Source organism: Crocuta crocuta, unplaced genomic scaffold (genome assembly GCF_008692635.1).
Source record: "Crocuta crocuta isolate KB4526 unplaced genomic scaffold, BGI_CrCroc_1.0 scaffold367, whole genome shotgun sequence".
Lineage (NCBI taxonomy): Eukaryota > Metazoa > Chordata > Mammalia > Carnivora > Hyaenidae > Crocuta > Crocuta crocuta.
This window is the reverse complement of record NW_027527936.1, coordinates 5,968,469-5,989,608: the sequence shown is the minus strand read 5'-3', so window position 1 is coordinate 5,989,608 and position 21,140 is coordinate 5,968,469. Positions and strand designations below refer to the sequence as shown.

At 45.0% G+C, this 21,140-nt stretch overlaps 1 protein-coding gene, 1 non-coding gene and 1 pseudogene across 4 annotated transcripts in view; 1 reads left to right on the top strand and 2 right to left on the bottom strand.

The window, feature by feature from the left end:
* RAD54L (RAD54 like) overlaps positions 1–21,140 on the bottom strand; it is a 25,464-nt gene extending 4,324 nt beyond the window's left edge. The window contains exons 1-15 of one of the 3 annotated variants that reach the window (XM_077752144.1): positions 21,104–21,140; positions 20,496–20,560; positions 20,306–20,392; positions 18,710–18,829; positions 12,866–12,926; positions 12,020–12,155; positions 11,515–11,584; positions 11,127–11,415; positions 10,793–10,917; positions 6,174–6,324; positions 2,630–2,756; positions 1,332–1,406; positions 1,072–1,202; positions 443–553; positions 176–299 (exon numbers count right to left, since the gene is read on the bottom strand). In XM_077752144.1, the coding sequence (XP_077608270.1) occupies positions 176–299; positions 443–553; positions 1,072–1,202; positions 1,332–1,406; positions 2,630–2,756; positions 6,174–6,324; positions 10,793–10,917; positions 11,127–11,415; positions 11,515–11,584; positions 12,020–12,155; positions 12,866–12,926; positions 18,710–18,829; positions 20,306–20,392; positions 20,496–20,498 (1,610 nt within the window). In that variant the 5' untranslated portion in view covers positions 20,499–20,560; positions 21,104–21,140. Of the gene's footprint in view, positions 1–175; positions 300–442; positions 554–1,071; positions 1,203–1,331; positions 1,407–2,629; positions 2,757–6,173; positions 6,325–10,792; positions 10,918–11,126; positions 11,416–11,514; positions 11,585–12,019; positions 12,156–12,865; positions 12,927–18,709; positions 18,830–20,305; positions 20,393–20,495 lie in introns of all 3 variants that reach the window. The other 2 variants (XM_077752143.1, XM_077752145.1) reach the window with 2 other exon arrangements.
* LOC144221659 (large ribosomal subunit protein eL38-like) lies at positions 2,897–3,344 on the top strand (annotated as a pseudogene).
* LOC144221679 (U1 spliceosomal RNA) lies at positions 14,712–14,876 on the bottom strand. Its single transcript, XR_013332139.1, has one exon. It is a non-coding gene; the product is annotated as a U1 spliceosomal RNA (small nuclear RNA).

Genomic DNA, 21,140 nt, shown 5'->3' with positions numbered 1-21,140 from the left:
GAGATGGAGCTGGGATCATCACAGTAAGAAGAGAACAGTTATTTTCTGGGAAGTACACCCCCTGCACCCACATCTTTTGGCTCATATTCACTAATCAGAACACCTACCACTTACTCTTCCTAGGGGAACAGTAGGAGAGACACTCCTTTGGCAAACTGATTTGGCTCTTCCCTACCTTCGGGCCCGACAAAGCTTCTCAAAGAGGTCCAATGTCTGAGTGTAATTGGACACCAGCACTACTTTGTCACTGCTGCGGCTTCGGGTCACTGCCAGAATGTAATCAAGGACCAGCATCTTACCTGGGGAAATCATCAACCATTAGCCCCCAACAGGCCATCCCCATAGCCCAGGGTTCTTACTCTTGATATCATGCCTCGAGGCAAGGATACATCCAGCACAATCTCCCACCCCTTCTCCCAGAGGAGCCCAAAGACTGACTTACCTGATAGCTGCGGCTCTAGGGCCTTGGAGCTATAACCAGGAGGGAATATTTCCAAGGCACCTTCAAAGCCACCCTCCTCTTCCACACACTTGTCATAGATTAGAGCTGGATCTTAAAACAATAAAAACAAAACCCAAAATGCCAGCTACAATGCTTTCTGAAGTTTCCACTTCAGTGCTCATTGGAACCTCCTCAAGAAGCCTACCCAGCAGACCTTTCTCAGCACCAGACTTGCTTGGTCCCCAATCCCAGTTTGCAGTCAGTTCCATCCGGGACCACCTTGCTCACTAGTGTGTTCTCCCAACAAGAAGGGAACTATACCACAGAAGGCAAGATTTGTTATTTTTCCTCCTGTCCAACATTTTATATGCACATGTGTGTATGCACATACACACACAGTCCCATATACCCCAAGCATGGGCTGGGCAAAGGATAAGCAAAATTTTCCAAAGCAAAGGGTCTGGTTTACAGGGTATACAATGCAGAGTTCATGCCTTGGGGAGGGCTGCAATCACATGTGGCCTATCTGAGGACTCTAGACAAGTTTTGGTGAAGGTGGTTGGACTTACAGGTGCCTACCCTTCCTTGCTCACTCTCTCAGTGGACCCCAGGACATGGACCCAACTCACGATTACAAAGCTTCTTTAGTAAGGTGATGGAAGAAAGGGAAGACACACTCATCTTGCCCTCACGCAACTCTTCTGCAGGCTTGGCCTGTCTCAGAAACTTCTTGTATAACTCAGTCTGAAGGGGTGTCAGCCTGAAAAAAGGACAGCTGGGTTAGTGGGAAAGGCTGGATGACACTTCTGCCCTAAGGACACTGAGAGCCCAGCGGTGCCTCAAAGGCTGAGCTTTCACACACCCTACACCCCTCAGCTGAGTTCAGTACCTGCAACAAACCACCTGCTCAATTTTCACAGGCAGATATTTAGAAAGGATATCAGAGGTCCTCCGTATCAGGCACCTGGGGAGAAAGGATAAAAAGGCAAGAGGCTGGTAAAAATGCCCTGCTAACTACTAGAATATAAGCTACTACCCAAAAAACCCAAAAGACTGTCTCTCTTTTGTAGAATCAAATGTCAGAGACACATCAGCCCTACGGCAAAGAAATCTTTATCAGGGTCTCAGTCATGGGAACAGAGACCTTTTCAAACAGTTTAGCTTACACTGATACTTTCTCTTCCTCTTCAAAAGTTTAGCTGATCTTCAAGAGAAGGCCAAGATCTCCCATTGAGCCTGGTGCTCAGACAGGGAAAGCAAGCTGCAAACCACTAAGTTCTTAGAGGAGTTTCTACTTGCCCAATAACACATGGCCTAAGGTTCAATGAGATGAAGTCCATCCTAACAGACCAGGAAGGACAGGGATCAGGCACTTAAGGAGCAGCTCCTAAGAATACAGTGACTCTCCTTCCTGACATCTAAAATTGGGAGGGAGAGAGGGCGGGACACCAGGATAGGAATCATCAAGTGTATTACCTACAACAGGGAATCTAGAATGTACTTGCCCTCTGGATTATGTGGACCCTAAGGAAAAGCCCTCTTAGTCTGGGAGCCACACCCATTGTTCAGATATATTTCTACCTGTCACATTTGAGAAGGGGAGCCTGGTGCTTTCAGTCTAAGACTGACTGAAAGGAAGCTTCTGAAGTACTAACAATGCTCCAAGGGATATTCTGTTCAGGGAGACCAACAACAGAGAAGAGTTTCCTCAGCAGGATGCTTAGCAGCCCAAAACCAGACTACAGGTTCCAAGCCAGGAAGAAAGCAGGGACTTGGCTCGCAAGACATCTCCATTTATTCAGTGGCTATAGTCAGGACACAGATCCCACTTCCTTCCCAGCACCCCAGTCCTCACAGGCCAAGACCCCAACGGATTAGACTCACATGATTTAGGAGGCAACCCTGATGACCTTACTTGGGGGAAAATCCTAAAGAAAATTGCTACTGGGGCACCTGGGTGGCTCAGTTGGTTAAGCATCTGACTCCTGATTTTGACTCAGGTCATGATCTCACAGTTCATGAGTCTGAGCCCCCCACTGGGCTTTGTGGTGACAGTGTGGAGCCTGCTTGGGATTCTGTCTCTCCCTCTCTCTCTGCCCCTCCACGGCTCTCTCTCAAAATAAACAAACTTTAAAAAAAAAAAAAAAAAGGCACTGCTGCCTAGCCCAGGCCCCACCTCACCATTACCTATTCACAATACTGGTAAGCTCCCGCAGCCGCTCTTCTCCAAGCTGCCTGTCAGCCTCACTGGCAGCTGCATCTCGACTCTTCAAAATTGGCAACTCAAAATGCTTCTTGAACTCATGGGCAGTTCCTAAGACAAGAGAGAAGTGAAAAATAAAGCATTAAAGAATGTGAAGAAAAACAAAAAGAGGGGGGAGTCTCACCCTTTTCCATTCTCATGTCTAGCCACTTGCTTTATTGGCCATGTGTTCCCCTGTGCCCCTCCTAGCCATGCCTCACAAAATTGAAGAAATCAAGGACTTTTTGCTCACAGCCAAATGAAAGGATGCCAAATCTGTCAAGGTCAAGAAACATAANGGGGGGGGCTGGGTGGAGGCGCCTGGGTGGCTCAGTTGGTTAAGCTTCTGACTTCAGCTCAGGTCATGATCTCATGGTTGGTGGGTTCGAGCCCTGCTCTGAGCTGTCTGCACAGAGCCTAGACCCTGCTTCGGATTCTGTGTCTCCCTCTCTCTCTGTCCCTCTGGCACTCTGTCTCTCTCAAAAATAAAAAATAAACAAACAAACAAAACCCCTATAAACTTCCTTCTTAAAAAGAGAAAAGAAAACGTAAGGATAATGTGAAGGTTAAAGTTTGATGCAGCTTGGTCATCACAATAAGAAGGCAGAGAAACTGAAGCAATCCATGCCCCCAAGTCTGGCAGTGAAGGAGCTTAAATGAACCTGGCACACTGATTAGAACTGTATTAAAATTTTTAATTAAAAAAAAAAAAAAGGAATGTAAAAAAGGAATGATTGTCCCACTGCCAATAATGGCAGACTACTTTGGTACAGACCACCTTCCTGCCAAGAACAACACTGAACAAATTATAGGCAACTTTTGTTTGAATGGAGAATGGATCAGAGCTAACCAAAGCAGTGGAGACCTGAAAGGCCAATAGGTTAAAACTCAAATATATCACTAAATACATTATATATAAATGGACCAAATAATCCAATTAAAAGACCATACAATTGTCAAACTGGATTTTTTTAAAACCCATCTAAAGAGATGAAGTAGCATGTATGATACATACTACATTATGATGAAATATTATACTAAGAAATCAACTCAAAAGGTCATATATCATAGGATTCTATTTATACGAACTGTCCAGAATAGGCAAATCCATAGAGATAGAAGATTGGTGGTTGCCAGAGTTTGAGGGTAAGGAGAGATAGGGAGTAACTGCTTAATGGGTATAGAGTTTTCTTTTGGTCAGGAATAAAAATGGCAGGGATTTCACAGAGGAGGATCTCTAAATGGCCAATAAACATATTAATAGGTATTCAACTTTATTCAACATTAGGCAAACACAATGAAGTATCACTAAACACCCACCAGAATGACTAAAATTTTTTTTAAATGTGGTTTTTTTTTTTTGAAAAACCCCAAATCTTAAATTCTTTTCCTTGCTTGATGCGGCCCAGACTCAAGAGACACCTGAGCTTCACAAACAGGAGACAAATGTCAGCCCCCAGTGCCCTCATCAGGTTAAATGTAGGCAGGAGGCCCCTCCCCTCAGCCTGTATCACAGACTGGCCCCCATGTGCCCCTGAAGTTCTGCCCATCAGCATCCTGACAAGTCCATGGGCTGTCGGGCAGGGAGGGCAGAAAAAACATTTTCTTAAGATAAATATTAGTCATAGTATAGCGCAGAGGTCAGCAAACTACAGCCATGGGTCAGCCACTTGCTTCTGTAAATAAAGTTTTAGTAGAACACAACCATGCCTATTAATTTATACTTTATGGCTGCTTTCACACTACAGTAGCAGAGCTGAGTAGTTATAAGAGAAACAGAATGGCCTGGAAACCTAAAATACTATCTATCCCTTTAAGAAAAAATTTGCTGACCCCTGATGTAGAAACACTGCAATTCTCATACACTGCTGGCACAATCACTTTGGAAAACCAGAGTATCTACTAGAGTTGAACACATGCATACCCCAGAAATGACACTCGTAGGACAGAGAATGCCTATGTACACAATAGAAATGCATACTATGCTCAGGTAAAGACATGTACAAGAATGTTCACAGCACCGTTATTCAAAAGAATAAAAAAACTGGAAACTGTCCAACAGAACAGATAAATTCTGGTAGACTCATGAAAATGGAATAGTATACAAACAGGAAAACAAACTACTGCACAAGCAACAACATGGATTAATCTCATAAACATAATGAACAGGGACACCTGGGTGGCTCAGTCGGTTAAGCGTCTGACTTCGGCTCAGGTCATGATCTCATGGTTTGTGGGTTTGAGCCCTGCATCAGGCTCTGTGCTGACGGCTAGCTCAGAGCCTGGAGCCTGCTTCAGATTCTGTATTTCCTCCTCTCTCTCTCTGACCCTCCCCTGCGCACGCTGTCTCTCTTTCTCACAAATAAAAACATTAAAAACAATTTTTTTTTAAATAAACATAATGAACAAAAGAAACTAGATGCCAAGGAATATACCGTATTATTCCATTTACAAAAGTTCAAAAATAGGCAAAAATCAATCTTGAGTGTCAGAACGTTTACTTCTGGGGGGAAAAGGTGAGAATGATGATTAGAAGGGGGTGCTGCTGAGATGGTGGCAGTAATTGATTTGATAGTGGTTACACAAATGTGTTCATTTCATGAAAATCTTACTGCTTAGCTGGTTCTTGCCTAAAGCCATCTTCCTGAGCACTGGCAAGTTGAGGTGGCACTAAGACATCCTCCCACAGATATTTAAGTGCAAGAACTGTCCACCTGTGGTTTCCAGACACTGGAGCAGGGGGAGAATGGGACATGGGGAGGTTATTATTTAATGGGTAGAGTTTCAGTTCTGCAAGATGAAAAAAGTTCTAGAGATGGATGGTGGTGATAGTTGCACAACAATGTAAGTATATTTGACACTGAATTGTACACTAAAAAGTAGCTTAGGGGTGCCTGGGTGGCTCAGTTGGTTAAGCGTCCGACTTCAGCTCAGGTCATGATCTCACGATTCGTAGGTTCGAGCCCCACGTCGGGCTCTATGCTAACAGCTACCTCAGAGCCTCAAGCCTGTTTCGGATTCTGTGTCTCCCTCTCTCTCTGATCCTCCCCTGCTCACGCCATCTCTCTCTCTCTCTCTCTCTCAGAAATAAATAAATAAATGAATAAATGAATAAATAAATAAATAAAACAGTCCAAGACAGTCTGCTCTGACGCCAAAGCTCTTGTGAGGCAGCTAGGATGCGATGAGCAAAAATGACTAGGGGTAGTGTTTCCATCCCCAGCTCATAGTGATACCGTACCATGCATAGACCCTGCCACCTCCATAGTGGAAAAATGGCTACAGTGGGCCTTGCTGAGCTGTTCAGTAGAAACAAGGGCTCCCAATGGCTTTGCTACTCCCTGACAAGAGCAGCCTTCCTAGAAGAGTGACTGACTAATGACCCACATATAACTAGTGTTCTCTCCTTTCTCTCTTTCAGCTAGAGTTATACTCCCAAGGCCAGGGCAAGGCTCCTCTCCAATGTAGCAGACAAGGCTAGATTCTTACCGAGAATGCCTGAATTTACAAAATGTACCAAGCTGAAATACTCAAGGAGATCATTCTGGATGGGGGTCCCGGAGATCAGCACCCGCCGGCTGGTGTTCAAGCTGTTCAGGGCCTGGTAAGTCTGATTCTCAGAGTTCTTAAGTCTGTGTCCCTGCAAGGAAATTAATTCTCACTTAGGTCTGGGCATGATACAGCATCCCTACTGATAGCAAAGTCTTGTGTAAACAGGGAAAGAGGAAAGGGGAATCTTAAGCATTATAGGTTCTGCGGCCTTAGGAACTGGGCAGAGCACAGCAAGAATGAGAATTTACCTGCTTGCTTAGGGAGAAACATCAGGTTCAAGAGACAGACCTTCAGTTTCCAGACCACCAGTGCTACATCCATCCATAAATCAAGGATTCCCTAGATTCTGTTAGGTCCACTCCTTTTCCCTGCCCCAATCTCCAGAGCCTTAGCAGCCTGCCTATCCTCTTCAGAAACATCCAGCCACATTAGTAACTCATGCTTTCAAGAAAACCTCCCTCCCACTAGCCCTTCTTCCTACTAGCCCAACCAACCCAGAACCTCCTGAGCTAGATGCTTTCTGGATTGGTCTATAGGCCATGTCTGGGCTGTCAGAACCCAAGTTCCTTTGGACTTAACCCAGGCTCCTCCTTCCATCTCCCTGCAGAATCCGAAAGAGCGAGGCTCTCTTCCTCCCTTTGTATCTCTTCCCCAATCCCTGTCATCCACCCTTCATACACACCACTGTTACTTCTCTCTTTTAAGCCTTTTTCAAGGAAGTGGTAAAGGACCCTATTATCTTCCTGCTTTCCCCCAAGAACCATGTGGGCAAGATCAAGATTGTTGCCTGTTCTATCCACAGTCACCACTTCAGCCCCAAATGCAACCACCAGTGAAAGAATCAACAAGTTGGCGTGGCTCCCTCTGGACAGCCTTGTACGAGGCAATTAAACACAAAACCTCTACTGACCCTCCTGTCTCTAGGATCAAGTCCATGCTCATTCGTTTAGCACTCCTCAGTAAGACCCCAGCTAACTTCTCTGACAAGTCCCCACAGTTTGTCTTAGTCCAGGAAGCCATAACTCCTCCCCACTCCTAATGCTGGATTTCCTTAGGTCTCTTTGCACATGCCATTTCTCTGCCCAGAGTTGTCTCCCACAAACAAGTTCCTCAAATGTCACCTCCTATGCAAAGCCTTCCTCAATGACCCCAGGCTGATGGTGTCTCCCACTTCCTGCTATAGAGAGTACTAATCCTACTCTGCTGTACTCAATCTCCTCAGCTAGACAGGAACTTCTTAAAACAGAGACCATGTCAGATTTGCCTTTATATAGCTTGGTGCACATGGTCCCCCCACAGAGAACTACTCAGTAAATGTTAAAGAATAACCAACATTGCTGTTAAAGAATTAAACATCGAATTTTAATCTTTAAAAATGACTGGATATTGTATACCTAAGACTAATACAATATCATATCAATTACATTTCTATTAAAAAAAAATTTAAGACGCCAAAACTAAAAAATGATTAGAGGCTCCAAGCACCAGTCCTGAAACAGAAGGCTGAAACTTTGGAGTCAAAGAGGGAAATAAACCCTGACACTTATGAGGAGATTCCCCAAAAGACCCTAGAGAAGGGCACTTAGGTAGCTCTGTTGGTTAAGGGTCCAACTTTAGCTTACATCATGATCTCGCAGTTCGTGGGCTCAAGCCCCACACAGGGCTCTATGCTAACAGCTCGGAGCCTGGAGCCTGCTTTGGATTCTTGTCTCCCTCTCCCTCTGCCCCTTCCCCATTTGTGTGCTTGCTCGCTCACTCCCTCTCAGAATGTTTATTTTTCGCAGACGACATGATACTCTACATAGAAAACCTGACAGACTCCACCAGAAGCCTACTAGAATTGATCCAAGAATTCAGCAAAGTTGCAGGGTACAAAACCAACATAAAGAAATTGGTTGCATTTTTATACACCAATAATGAAGCAACAGAAAGAGAAATCAAGAAACTGATCCCATTCACAATTGCACAAAAAACCATAAAATACCTAAGAATAAACCTAAATAAAGATAGGAGAATCTGTATGATGAAAACTACAGAAAACTTACGAAGGAAATTGAGTAAGACACAAAGAAATGGAAAACATTCCATGCTCATGGATCAGAAGAATAAGTATTGTTAAAATGTCATTACCACCCAAAGCAATCTACACATTCAGNTTAATGGAGGACCATGGGGGAGAAGAAGGGAAAAAATAGTGGGGGAGAGGGAGAGAGGCAAACCATGAGAGACTCTTGAATGCCAAGCTTCCTACACCAAGTTTAGGATTATATCCAAGGCAGTAAGGGATAGCAGCCCGGTCTTAAAACCCTGGGCCTGGATTCAAGTCCCAGCCCACTAGGTCCTCACAGGGGGAACCTAGGGAAGTCACTGTACTCCTAAGCTCCAAAATGGAGATGATGATGATGACGTCAATCCCTCACCTAGTCATACACTTTCCAGAATGCATTTGTAGATCTTCTCTTGATCAGGATCATGTCCCTTCCAAGTATACCCTGTGCCATCCACGGTACAGAAGTCACTGAGTCTCTGGGCAGTCTCATCTGCACAGTGTGCTTATAAGTGGCAAAGCCAAGGCTAATCCCATGTCTTCTGACTTGCCCTGCCTAGCTCAGATTACTGTGAGGATCAAAGATTTTATACACAGAGTTATTCTGTAGCCCTTCTATTTTCCAGAAAGAAGCATCAGCTAGAAGGAAGCATTGTGGGTCTGAACAGGAAAAACTCCTCCTAGACTAGGTGGTCTTTCAGGACTGGTCTCTGATAATTGACAAACTGCTGACAAATAAAAGGTAGATGAGTAAAAAGGCAGACCAGAGTGCTGCACTATGACAAGAAGCAGCTTGGTCCCTTCTGCCCTGAAGAGTCAGCTCAGGAAACAGGAGAGAATGAGAAAGAAAAGAAACACTACAGAGCAGAAGAAACTCCAGATGCGCCAGGGTCCTGAGCTTCATAGGGTTTATCACACACACATACCCTACCTCAACCTCCTAAATCCTTTATTCTTACAAGAACAGCCCATCAAGGTATCAGAAGTTGGCACACATGCCCAACAATGACTTTTATTAAGGACAAAAGCCCAACTGGGAAAGAACTTATAACTAGCAAGCATGGCATCCCCAAAATAAGCCTTTCTTCTCTGTCCCCTCCCAAAAGTCCCTCAGATACTGAGCTAAGAAACTACAGTTCCCAGGGCACAGTCAAGCTTCCCAATGTTGACAAATGGGGGCCAAGGCCACATCTCCACTAAAGTCCCATGGGTGTGCAAAGGAGCCTTAATTCTTCCCAACAGGTACAAATAATGATAGCCTCAGGGTAGTTAAGCACCCTGAAAACCTGGAATATTTTTTTTTTTTTTTAAAGTTTATCTTGAGAGAGGCCTTGAAAGCATGGGCAGGGGGAGGAGCAGAGAGAGGGGGAGAGAGAGTCTCAAGCAGGCTCCACACCATCCATCAGTGCAGAGCCCAACGCAGGGCTCAAACCCACACACCAGGAAATCATGACCTGAGCGGAAACCAAGAGTTGGACACCTAACTGATTGAGCCACCCAGATGCCCCTGGAAAATTCTTTATACTGGGAAGGCCAATACCCTCATTCCTTTCTAAGTAGTAGCATCATTACCACCATTCATGCATAGTGGTGGAAAAGGCTAGTAAGTAACTACTGCCATATTTCCCTTTCCCAGAGAGTAAATACAGACTGGTATAAGGTGTATGGACTGTCCATATTGGACTTTCCCACCTCTATGCTTCTGTTCATGCGCATTCCCACAGCCTAAAATAAAAAACAGAGTCCTATAACCTTTACCAAAGTCTTAGGACACACCAGGCACTGGGTAAGAGCTTTCCCTCATTCACCTCATTTAATCCTCACAATAACCCATGAAACAAATATTATTAGCTCATTTTACTGATGTGGAAACAGAGACTCGGGTGGTTAAGTAACTTGTCCAAGGTCATTTTACTGTAAGTAGAAGAGCCAGAATTTGAAAAAAAAAAAAAAAAAAGGTCTGACTCTTGGGACACCTGGGTGGCTTAATCAGTTAAGTGTCCCACTTTGGCTTAGGTCATGATCTCACAGTTCATAGGTTGGAGCCCCACATCAGGCTCTGTGCTGACACCGCAGAATCTAGAGCCCACTTCAGATTCTGTGTCTCCTTCCCTCTCTCTGCCCCTTCGCTGCTTGCACGCCATCTCTTTCTCTCTCTAAAAATAAACATTAAAAAAAAAAAAGTCTCTCTGACTCCAGAACCTGTTCCCTTAAACATGATGTCTCTCTCCACCCATCCAAATCCCTCTCATCCTTCAAAGTCCTTCTTTAGTCTAAGAATACTGTCTGGAAGCAACCAAACAGCCCCCAGTACCTCAGCCTCCTCAAGCTCCAAGCACTGCTCAATCCCTTGTGGCAGGTTGGTATCAAAGGCTGTCCCTCTCACTTGCATCCTCTAAGACAACAAGCTCTGTCCTTAATATTCCTTGGTGACTGGCACAGCCCTTAGATGGCAGTTCTTAGATTTCAACACTTTCTCCTACCACCCAGACTGCTGAGAGTCAAGTACCTCATCACAGATGACCAGTCCAACACTCCCTTTCTGGAGGATTCCAACATGAAGGCGGAATGTCTCATAGGAAATGATGAGGATGGGAGAAGGCACTCGGGCTCCACGCTGGTTCATGAATCCTTCTACAACAGAAAATGGGTCAAGGAAACAAATCTGAGAATACCTTAAAGAAAAAAATTTTGATGGTTCTTTCATTTAGCTTGAAACTATTTCAACTATTTTCCATGGGAATTATCTTCCACCCCTCCCCCAGTGCCCTCAACCTGCTGGCCATCAGTGAGCGTACGCACAAGAAGGGAACAAGTTGTATGCAAGAGTTGAGGCTCCATACCCAATTTTTGGTCTATCTCGTCCTTAGAGCCTCCATCAATGGCCAGAGGTTGGATCCTTCCTCCAAGCCATTTCCCAACTTCATTGTACCAGTTCTTCACTAGGCTGGAGGGTGAAACCACCACTGCCTTGTCAATTTCTGGTTTGCACTCCGGACTCTGGCGCAAAAGTGTCCACATCAAAGTGATGCACTGCAGCGTCTTGCCCAGGCCCATCTCATCAGCCATGATGCAGCCGTGGCTGCCAGGGATGCGCCGACTGGTGACACACTCCCACAGGAACTTTACTCCCTGGGGAATAACAGCATTCAGGCCACTTTGATCCACACTGCTGCAGCCCCAGGGAAGACAGCCTCCCAGCCCATACCTCTTTACCCTGACTCCCCTTACCTCCCTCTGATGAGGCCGTAAGACCTTACTGAGAATGGGATCAACAACCACATGGACAGGGAGTTTTTCCCTGAGAAAACATAGCAAAGAAAAACATGGTGCTCAGACATGTGCAAGGCCACACCCTCAGGAAGTTGTGTCCTGCTGATCCAGAGGCAGCTAAGAGAAGACCTTCTTGGCCTGATAATCAAATCATAGCAAATTTTTGCTCTAGGAGTTAGAAGGAGAGAAGTTTTCCTGTGCCATCAATCCCTTCTCTCCCCTCAGCAAGCTTCGCAAGAAGGATGAAGAACCCCCACGAACTGGACATGCCCACAAGCTTTTCCCCACACACTCTCCTTCCCCACCTACCCACTCTCTGGATGAGTCAGTGGTCACGACAGCACTCTGAAAGCATGCTAATCCCAAAGGGGAAAAAAGAATCACACCAAAATGCCCTCTGCCCTCCCAGGTATGTGCACTTAACAGAAAACCAAACCTATTCAAGAAATACCAATGTACATACTTGTCAAGCTTCAGCTGGTCATGGGCACTAAGCAGGGGAGGCTCGAACAGAACCAAGGCACCTTCTTCCAAGGGGTCATGGAGGGCTCGGCGGACCCCAGCCCTTTTGAGGCCCAATGCCCGAGAGCCCAGAGGACCTAGAAACCAACAATCTGTCACCTGGGCCTCTATACTGAGATCAGCAGGCCCAGCTTAACTGCTTATCTTTCACATGACCTTTAAGCTTGCATATGACCTTCTCTCTCCCAGACCTCTCCAAACCCAGCTGGGCACCTCTACCTGACCATTATCCCAGTTTGCTTCAGATCAGTTTTTCCCATTTTGTTTCTCCCATTTAACTATAAACTTCCAGAGGGCTGGGTCTTGTTCATCTCAAGTCAATCCTAGAAAGATATGGAACCCAAAGGGCCTTTCAAGACGAAGAGCTCTTAAAAGGTGGCCTCTTCCCTCTCTAGCCCGTTTCAGCACAATATACTCTACAAAGGACAGGGAAAACTTTGTAGAACCCAGGTCTCAGACAGAGCCATCCTTAGACATAAGATGCTACTAAACTCACTCAGACTGAATGAAGACTGGGCCCATCAACCACCAGGGCCCACCAGGAGCTTCCAGAGCACTGGAACATCCCCACCAAGAGGATGAGGGGAAGTCAGGTGTGGCAGCCCTTGCTGACGCTATCAAATACAGCTTTCATGCAAGCCTCTGGAGAGCCAACCCATACACAGTCACCACTGGGCTGGCACCTTCAAATCCAAGGTAAGCATGTATTATAGAAGCAGAGGTTTTCACCTATTCAGATACATTTGCACGTGATTGATTCAAAAGATAGGCAAGTCCCCATTCTTACCTTGATAATTTGGAATGGGGATTTTAAAAGGCTTTGACAAAATGCTTCGAATAAAGGCTTCCTAAAAAGAAAGAAACAGGGATTCAGGACTGATTGGAGAGGTTATGGGATATTTCTACTAATGCAGTCTAAAATTTAAAGATAAATACATTCAGACCATTATATTTTGATTGCATCTCACTCAGATGCATTTAGAACATAAGGAGGTGCACTTGGGTGGCTCAGTTGGTTAAGTGTTTTTTTTTTTTTTTTTTTTTTTTTAAACATTTACTTATTTTTGAAACAGGGCTTGAGTAGGGGAGGGGCAAAGAGAGAGGGAGACACAAAATCTAAAGCAGGCTCCAGGCTCTGAGTTGTCAGCACAAAGCCTGATGTGGGGCTCGAACTCAAGGACGAGATCACAACCTAAGTTAAAGTCAGAAGCTTAACCAAATGAGCCACCCAGGCACCCCAAAGCATCTGACTCAATTTCAGCTCAGGTCATGATCTCATGGTCCATAAGACTGAGCCCCACCCCCGGTCAGCACAGAGCCTGCTTGGGATTCTCTGTCTGCCTCTACCCAGATTATATGCATGTACTCTCTCTCAAAATAAATACTTAAAAAAAAAACCAAAAAACAAAACATAAGGACATGTGCTCCTTATTATTAGGTTTTACCCAATAGCTTTCATCTTTGAGGTTTTACATAAGATTCCACAAATCCTCAGGGAGAGGAAAGTGCCACTGGCAAGTACCCAGCCTCAGTCAGCCACAAGGCTTAGACCCATGCTTTCATGAAAGGCCATGTCAGTGAGGACAACTAAATATTTTCTAGGGTGCAGCACCTTAAGAAAGCACTGGGGACACCTGGGTGGCTCAGTTGGTTAAGCATCCAACTCTTGGTTCAGGCTGAAGTAATGATCTCACAGTTCATGAGTTCAAGCCCCATATCAGGCTTGGTCAGGAGAGAGGCAGGGGAGTCCATAGCACCAGCTCCTGAGTGAACTCTGACAACTCCCATTAAAGTTCTGGTCGGTAGGTCAATCGGTCGGTCGGTCGGTCTATCTATCTATCTATCTCCTTGAGCCCTCTGGGGGAATTACAATGGCCTGTGAACCTCAACAAAACAAGAGCTAAAACCCAAGTTAGCAAGGAGAAAATAAGAACAGAACCCCTATTTGTAATGGGAACACATTAGTGGAAAAAGATGTAATGAAAAATATTCCCCTCAAGCAAAAAGGTAGTTTAATAGGGAAAAAAGCAAACCGGTCTTGCCCTGAAAATTTTTACCTTTTTATTCTGACCCATTGCTATACAGACCATAAATTTCTAGAAACTCAGTGTACTTTAAGTAGGAAAAACGTAATGAATACATTTGACAATCTACTGGAAGGTAGAAAAAGAATGTGGAGGACTGAACTTCATCACATTAAATAATATGACAAGGGAAGGTTGGAGGAAGGCCAAAATTCTTTATTTGTATACTTCTTTGCAGATGAATAAAATCTTTCATTGAACATTTTTAATTACACTTATTATAATTATGAATAACAATGATGAGAAACATACACGAACTATGCTAACAAAAAGCTACTCTTCAGTCAAAAGACAGAATTTGGCTTCAATTCTAAAACTAATTTTTAAAAAAAAGTTTTAGCACTTATTCATTTTTGAGAGACAGAGCATGAGTGGGGAAGGGGCAGAGAGAGAGGGAGACACAGAATCTGAAGCAGGCTCCAGGCTCCGAGCTGTCAGCACAGAGCCCGATGCAGGGCTCGAACCCACGAACCACAAGATCATGACCTGAGCAGAAGTCAGATGCTTAACCAACTGAGCCACCCCAGGTGCCCGTAAGATTTTTTTTCCCAGGGGAAAGCAGGAACGCAGTCCCCCACTACCACAGATTATGCAGTCGAGTTTTCTCACATTTGGGGAAATTGCAGGGGTCAGCACATCCGGAGTGCAATGGATGAGCCTCGCCCTGGGAAAACCACCTTCATGATCATGGTATCTCCCCTGCCACGTAAATATGCCCCTAAGATTTTTTTTAAAGTAGGGCACCTGGGTGGCTCAGTCGTTAAGCATCTGACTTTGTCTCCGGTCACGGTCTCATGGTTCGTGACTTTGAGTGAGCAAAAGCCCTGCTTCTCTCTAAAAAAAAAAAAAAAAAAAATTTTAAAGTAATCTCTACACCCAATGTCCCACAGGGCATGAACCTACAACCCAAAGATCAAGATTCTTACACTCCACTGACTGAGCCAGCCAAGCACCCCCAAAAAACTGAAATCTTCTTTTCAAGATGGTCAATACAGAAGGCTAGATTTGAGGCTCAGAGTAGCCAAAAGCTTATGCCCAGATTTAAAAAGCAAGACTTTCAATAAAACCCAGTAACCACATGGTCTGCAGGAAGAGCTGCAAGTTTGTACAACTAGCATGGGAGTGGGCATCCCTGGCCAAAAACACAGTCACAGCCTGTAAGAATTGCAATGGCCTGACAGAAGCAGAAGAGAGAGCATGCTCTCACTTTATTTAGTTACTAAAAATTCATACCATCCCTTCCTTCTGATAGAAGAGGAAGAGCATCCCTCCTCCCCACCCTCTTCCAGAGAAATTCACTCAGTCAGTTCTGTTTGATCATTCCCAATTCTCAGCCTCTCTACTAGCTCTTTCCCACCAGCATTCAAAACATGCTTAACTCTCTCCTATCTTAAAAACAAAAACTCCTTTGACCTCTTATCTCCTCCCCTTCAAACTGATAAAAAAGAATTGTGTGTCTCCCTTTTCTAATCTTCCACTTCTCCTATCTTCTGCCCTTTCTACTCCTCTGAAATGACTGGCCAAGATCACCAATGGCCTACATGACCTTAATTTCCATGGACATGTTTCCATCCTTATCTTGCTAGACAAAGCTGGCCACTCTTTACATATATTCTCTGCCTCTGACTTCAACGACACCACTCTCCTACTATTCTGCCTTTCTAGGACCTCATGTTCAGTCCCCTAATGAGCTCTTCCTCTGCTTAACCCCCTTAAAAGTCAGTGTTCCTCAGGGCTTGCACCTCAGCTCTTCTGACTGCACACTCACCCTGACACTCCAAGGATCCCAAAGCTATTTCCAGTCCCTACCTTCCTCCTAGGCTCCACACCTACCTATACTTGCAACAAATCCCCAAACCTAGATATCCCATCATACTTCAAACTCATCACATCCAAGACCATCACATCTAAGTGCTCAAGAGCTGCACTATAGGGTTTTTCTGGGCCTGAGGCACTTTCACCTTTCGGAATACTATCTAGAACACTGCCCACTCTCTTCACCTGGCTGACTCCTCATATCCTTGAGGACTCAACCTAATAGGCATACCCCTCAGATTTAAGTCTTCACCAACCTCCAGGTGGTTAGATCCCTGTTTTATACTCCCACTACACCTGCACTTAAGTCATATACTTACATAGGACAACTTGAACGAAACCCGAATGAAAAGAGTCCCAGAGGAAGGGAAGGAAAAATAAGATAAAAACAGAGAGGGAGGCAAACCATGAGAGATGCTTAAAATTAGAGAACTGAGGGTTGCTGGCAGGGTGCTGGACTAAATGGGTGATGCGCATTAAAGAGGGCACTTGTTAGGATGAGCACTGGGTGATGTGTGTAGGTGACGAGTCACTAAATTCTACTCCTGAAACCAATACTACACTATGTTTACGAACTTGAATCTAAATTTTAAAAAATATTTAAACATTTTTTTTTTATTAAAAGAAAAACAGTCCCAGAGAACTAAATACCATTTTTAAAAGCTCAGTAAACCATTAAACAATATATTACTGGGGCACCTGGGTGGCTCAGTCGGTTGAGCATCCAACTTTGGCTCAGGTCATGATCTCACGGTTCATGGGTCTGACCCCATGTCGGGCTCTGTGCTGACAGCCAGCTCAGAGCCTGGTGCAGTCTCCCTCTCTCTCTGACCCTCCCCTGCTCATGCTGTCTCTCTCTCTTTCAGAAGTAAATAAAACATAAAAAATTTTTTTTAAAACCCCAATATATTACTTACTGAATTGTATACATATAATTCAATTATCACAAAACCAAGGGATGACAAAGATAACTCAGGATAGTGGTTACCTCTCGGGATAGGAAAAGGGATTATGACTTTGATGGTGTTTTAGTGAAAGATGGTGAGTTCACAGGTGTTTTATATCTCACACATTATATATGTATTCCTTTGTATTTATCAAGTGTTATACAAAAACGTTTTAAAATGTTTGCTGAATGCAGAAATAACTAATGTCCATTACATACTCCCATTTTTCCTTCAAAATGTCCCTGTAAAGGCAAAACACACTCCTGTATGTCTCCCCTACTCTACCACAGTACTTCACTTGACACCAGATGTGTGTGTTTTCTATACACAATTATTCAGCACCACCTGGGTGTCCTACATTTAACTCATTTCTGACACTACCTAAGGTTAGGGGCTCAGTCTCACAAGACTGCTTCCACCCACCACTTCAGACACCAATCTGAAATCCAGGTTGCTCCCTATGCTTCTGACCAACAAGTTCTAAATCAGAGGGTCCCAACCCCCTCCTGGGGTTTAATTAATTTTCTAGAGTGGCTCACAGAATTCAGGAACTAGGTTTACCCATTAGATTACCAATGTATCACAAAGGCTATTAAAGGATATGAATAGGGGTCCTGGGTGGCTCAGTTGGTTAAGGTCCGACTTCCACTGAGGTCACAATCTCCCAGTCCATGAGTTTGAGTCCTGAGACAGGCTATGTGCTGATACCTCAGAGCCTGGTGACTGCTTTGGATTCTGTGTCTCCTTCTCCCTCTGCCTGCCACCCCCCACTCCCACCCTGCCGTGTGTATGCGTGCACGTGCTTTCTCTCTCAAAAATAAGTAAACATTAAAAAAAAATTAATAAAAGGATATGAACAGCCAGAAGAGACACATAGAGCAAGGTCTGGAAGGGTTCTGCACACAGGAGCTTCTGTCTCTCTGGAGTTTTGGGTGTGCCACTGTTTGGCACATGGATTAATTCCTGTTCACCGATTCATAAGCTCTCCAAACCCTGACCGTTTGGGGTTTTATGGAGGCTTCATTACGCAGACTTGATTGATTAAACATGGGCCACTGGTGGGTTGGTTCCCCTAGCAACCAGTCATCAAGGTTAGTCACTTTACATATAAAATCTCATTAACATACACTCAGGTATGGTTCAAAGGGTTTATGAATAATAAAAGACACCGTGCATCCTTATCACTTAAGAAATTCCTAAGGTTTTTGAAGATCAGGGCCAGAGCTCAATACAACAGTCCTCAGAAAGTTTGGTAGAAAAAGCTTTGGTGAAACTAAGCAGATCTGAATACTCTATAAATGTAATTTGGGGCAAACTACTTAATCCCTCTGAGTCTCAGCTTCCTCATCTTAAAAAATGAGTTACATGAGATAATGTCCAGAACTGTCCATAGTAAAGATTGTTTGATTTTACTATAGGAAACACGTGAAACCTGTTAGGCTGAGTGATAGACTGAGCTGGCATGCGAATCCTGGTTCCAATACCCTGCCATGGCCTTCCTATACTCATGTCCTCAGGAAGCTGAGCCACCTGAAATCTGGTACTCAAATAGCTATAAACAAGGGGATGATTCCAAGTCAGGCACACATCTCAGAAGGCAAGAGGCCAGGCCTCTTCCAGGCCCTCGAGGGGGTGGGCAGACCTAAAGCCTACACCAAATCTGTCTACTGGCTATTCTGTAGAGCACTGAAGGCATCTTCAGGAGTGGAAGCCTCCCTAGACAAAGCAAGAAAGGCGCCTCCATAGGGCACACACATTTACCAGCAAGTTGCGATTCTCACTTACATGTTGACTACTGTCCAGACAAGGTGGTCGATTCGTTAGTTGAGTCAAAGGTTTCCGAAAAGGTGACAGGAAACACTCTTTGCTTTGAGTCCCACTGCTGGATTTCTGTTTCTTGGGAGTCTAGAAGAGTATTGGGGAAGGTGAAGTCTGTAAGACCATAGAGTTTACCAAAATGGCAACTAACATTTAAAACGTTTATTAAATACCAGGTACTGGGCTAAACTCTTTACATGTATCATCATGTATCATCTTCACAGTAATCCTATGATATTTATTATTATACTCATTTAGGAGGTGAGAAAACCGAAGGTTAATGAGGTTACAGAACTTGTCCAATCTGAAGAGGGGTACTGGACAAGGTGAATGAAGTGAGCCAGTCAGCCCACACCACCCAGTGAGGACACTAGCACCAAAAGCATTTTTAGGAGCAACCAGCAGCAAAGAGCACCATTTATGACCCAGCTGCACAAAGCACTGCCCCAAGTTCAAGTCTGAGGCCCATGTGAGTAGCAAGTGGCAGCCTTGTCCCTCACAGGTTGAGGAGCCTCTTGCACACCAGCAATGGTGCAACTACAGAGCAAGACTCCATGGAACCATCAGGAAAGCCTGTAGCAGCTTGCCAAGGTACTTTGAAGCCTCAATGATCCTACAAAAAACACCTGAAACCGGTCCTTTCTCCTCTCACATACAGCCCCTGCCTAAAATTGCCTTCTAGACCTTCCTTAGCTAATCCCTTCCTCCAAAGTTCCAGTGGCTAAGCCCTTCTTGAACCCCCCTCTACCTCTGAAGTACATGCTACGTTATCCTATTGGTTTTTATTTATATAGGTCCTTGCCCACAGCCAGCCCCAGAAAGCCTAAAAAGCAGGCAACAGAGCACAGGACCCAGACCAAAGTCAAACATACTATATTTGAGTATTAGGAGGGACTAGATACCACTCCTCTGATGTGAGCTCAGAACCCTAAGGTAGGCCCTATATACTCTACTGTTGTGTGACTGAGCAGGGGACAAAGAGCAGGCAAGGGCGCCTCGGTGGCTCAGTCAGTTAAGTGTCCGACTTTGGCTCAGGTCATGATCTCACGGCTTGTAGGTTTGAGCCCCATGTCGGGCTCTGTGCTGACAGCCAGCTCAGAGCCTGAGGCCTGTTTCAGATTCTGTATCTCCTTCTCTCTCTGACCCTCCCCTGCTCATGCTCTCTCTCTCTCTCTCTCTCAGAAATAAATAACACATTTTTAAAAAATTTAAAAGAAAAGAAAAAAAAAGAGCAGGCAGCTAGTTGCTAATGGGGAGCCATTTTTTTCCCCCAAGGAAGCCAAAAGGCCCAACCCAATCTGTTCTTTGGCTTTGGAATATCCTTTTCTACCAAGAAAACTGAAGCTATATTAGCTTTTAGTAGGCACCTTGAGGACAAAGATTTTATCTTGTTCAATGCCTGATGATGATGCATAGTAAGCACTCATTAAAAGTTTACTGAAGAGGTTTCTGGAAGTGACCAGGTTCATTCTATGTAACACCAGAAACCAAGTCCAGGATTCCTTTCTGTCCAAAGAGCCCTGCATCCCACCTGTCCTATACCCCTGGGGGTAGAGTACTCACCACTGTCCTAGGCTGCCAGTCTTCATCATCACCAGGTTTGCCTTCTGGTTTTCTCTTGGCCAGCTGGCTTGGAGCTAAGCTCTTCCTCTGTAAGGGGAGAATACAAACTGAGCACCTCCAGAGATGCTGTAGCCTGAGCCCATTAGACCCAGACACAAGGCTCCCCAGTCTCCCTTATGCCCATACTTACCATCCTGGGCTCAGGATCATAAAATGTCAAGTACCCATCAGCCAAAGATCAAAGGTACCCAGCAGCTGAGAATGCAGAACCAGGGCGGATTAAAGCGGGCTGCTGTATTATTGAAAGCATGGGCTAATTAAAGAGGGCCCGTGAATGGAGGGAATCCAGCCAGGGGCTGGAGTTTGAGCCCAGACTGCGAGAGTGTCGGTCGCCAGTTAGCCAAGGCGGGAGAACAGACCAAAGAGGAAGTATCCAAGCAAAGGTGAGTAAAGGTCTGGGATAGAGGGAGGAGGCAGATGGAGTGCCAGATTCGGCAGAGTAGAGTTGGGATAATGGTCCAGGTGGACGTGATGGCAGGGGAGTAGTTGAGGGGGAAAAAGTAATCACAGGCCAAGGGAGAGGGGCTGGGGTGAAAAGCAGAGGCCTGGGGAGGGCGAGGCGCTCGAGTCCGGAGGGGGTTTTCCCAGGTTTGGAGCGCGGAAGCCAGGCCTGGACTGGGGGAGGTCGAGCAGGGGTCCAAGCAGAACAAGTAAAACACCGAGGCTTGGGAGGGGAATCCCAGAAAGAGCTGGAAAGAGCCACAGAAGTAAATCCGGGCCCAGATACTCCCGCTTAACCTTCCTCTTCCTAAAGCGCGCGTTAACAGCCACCAGG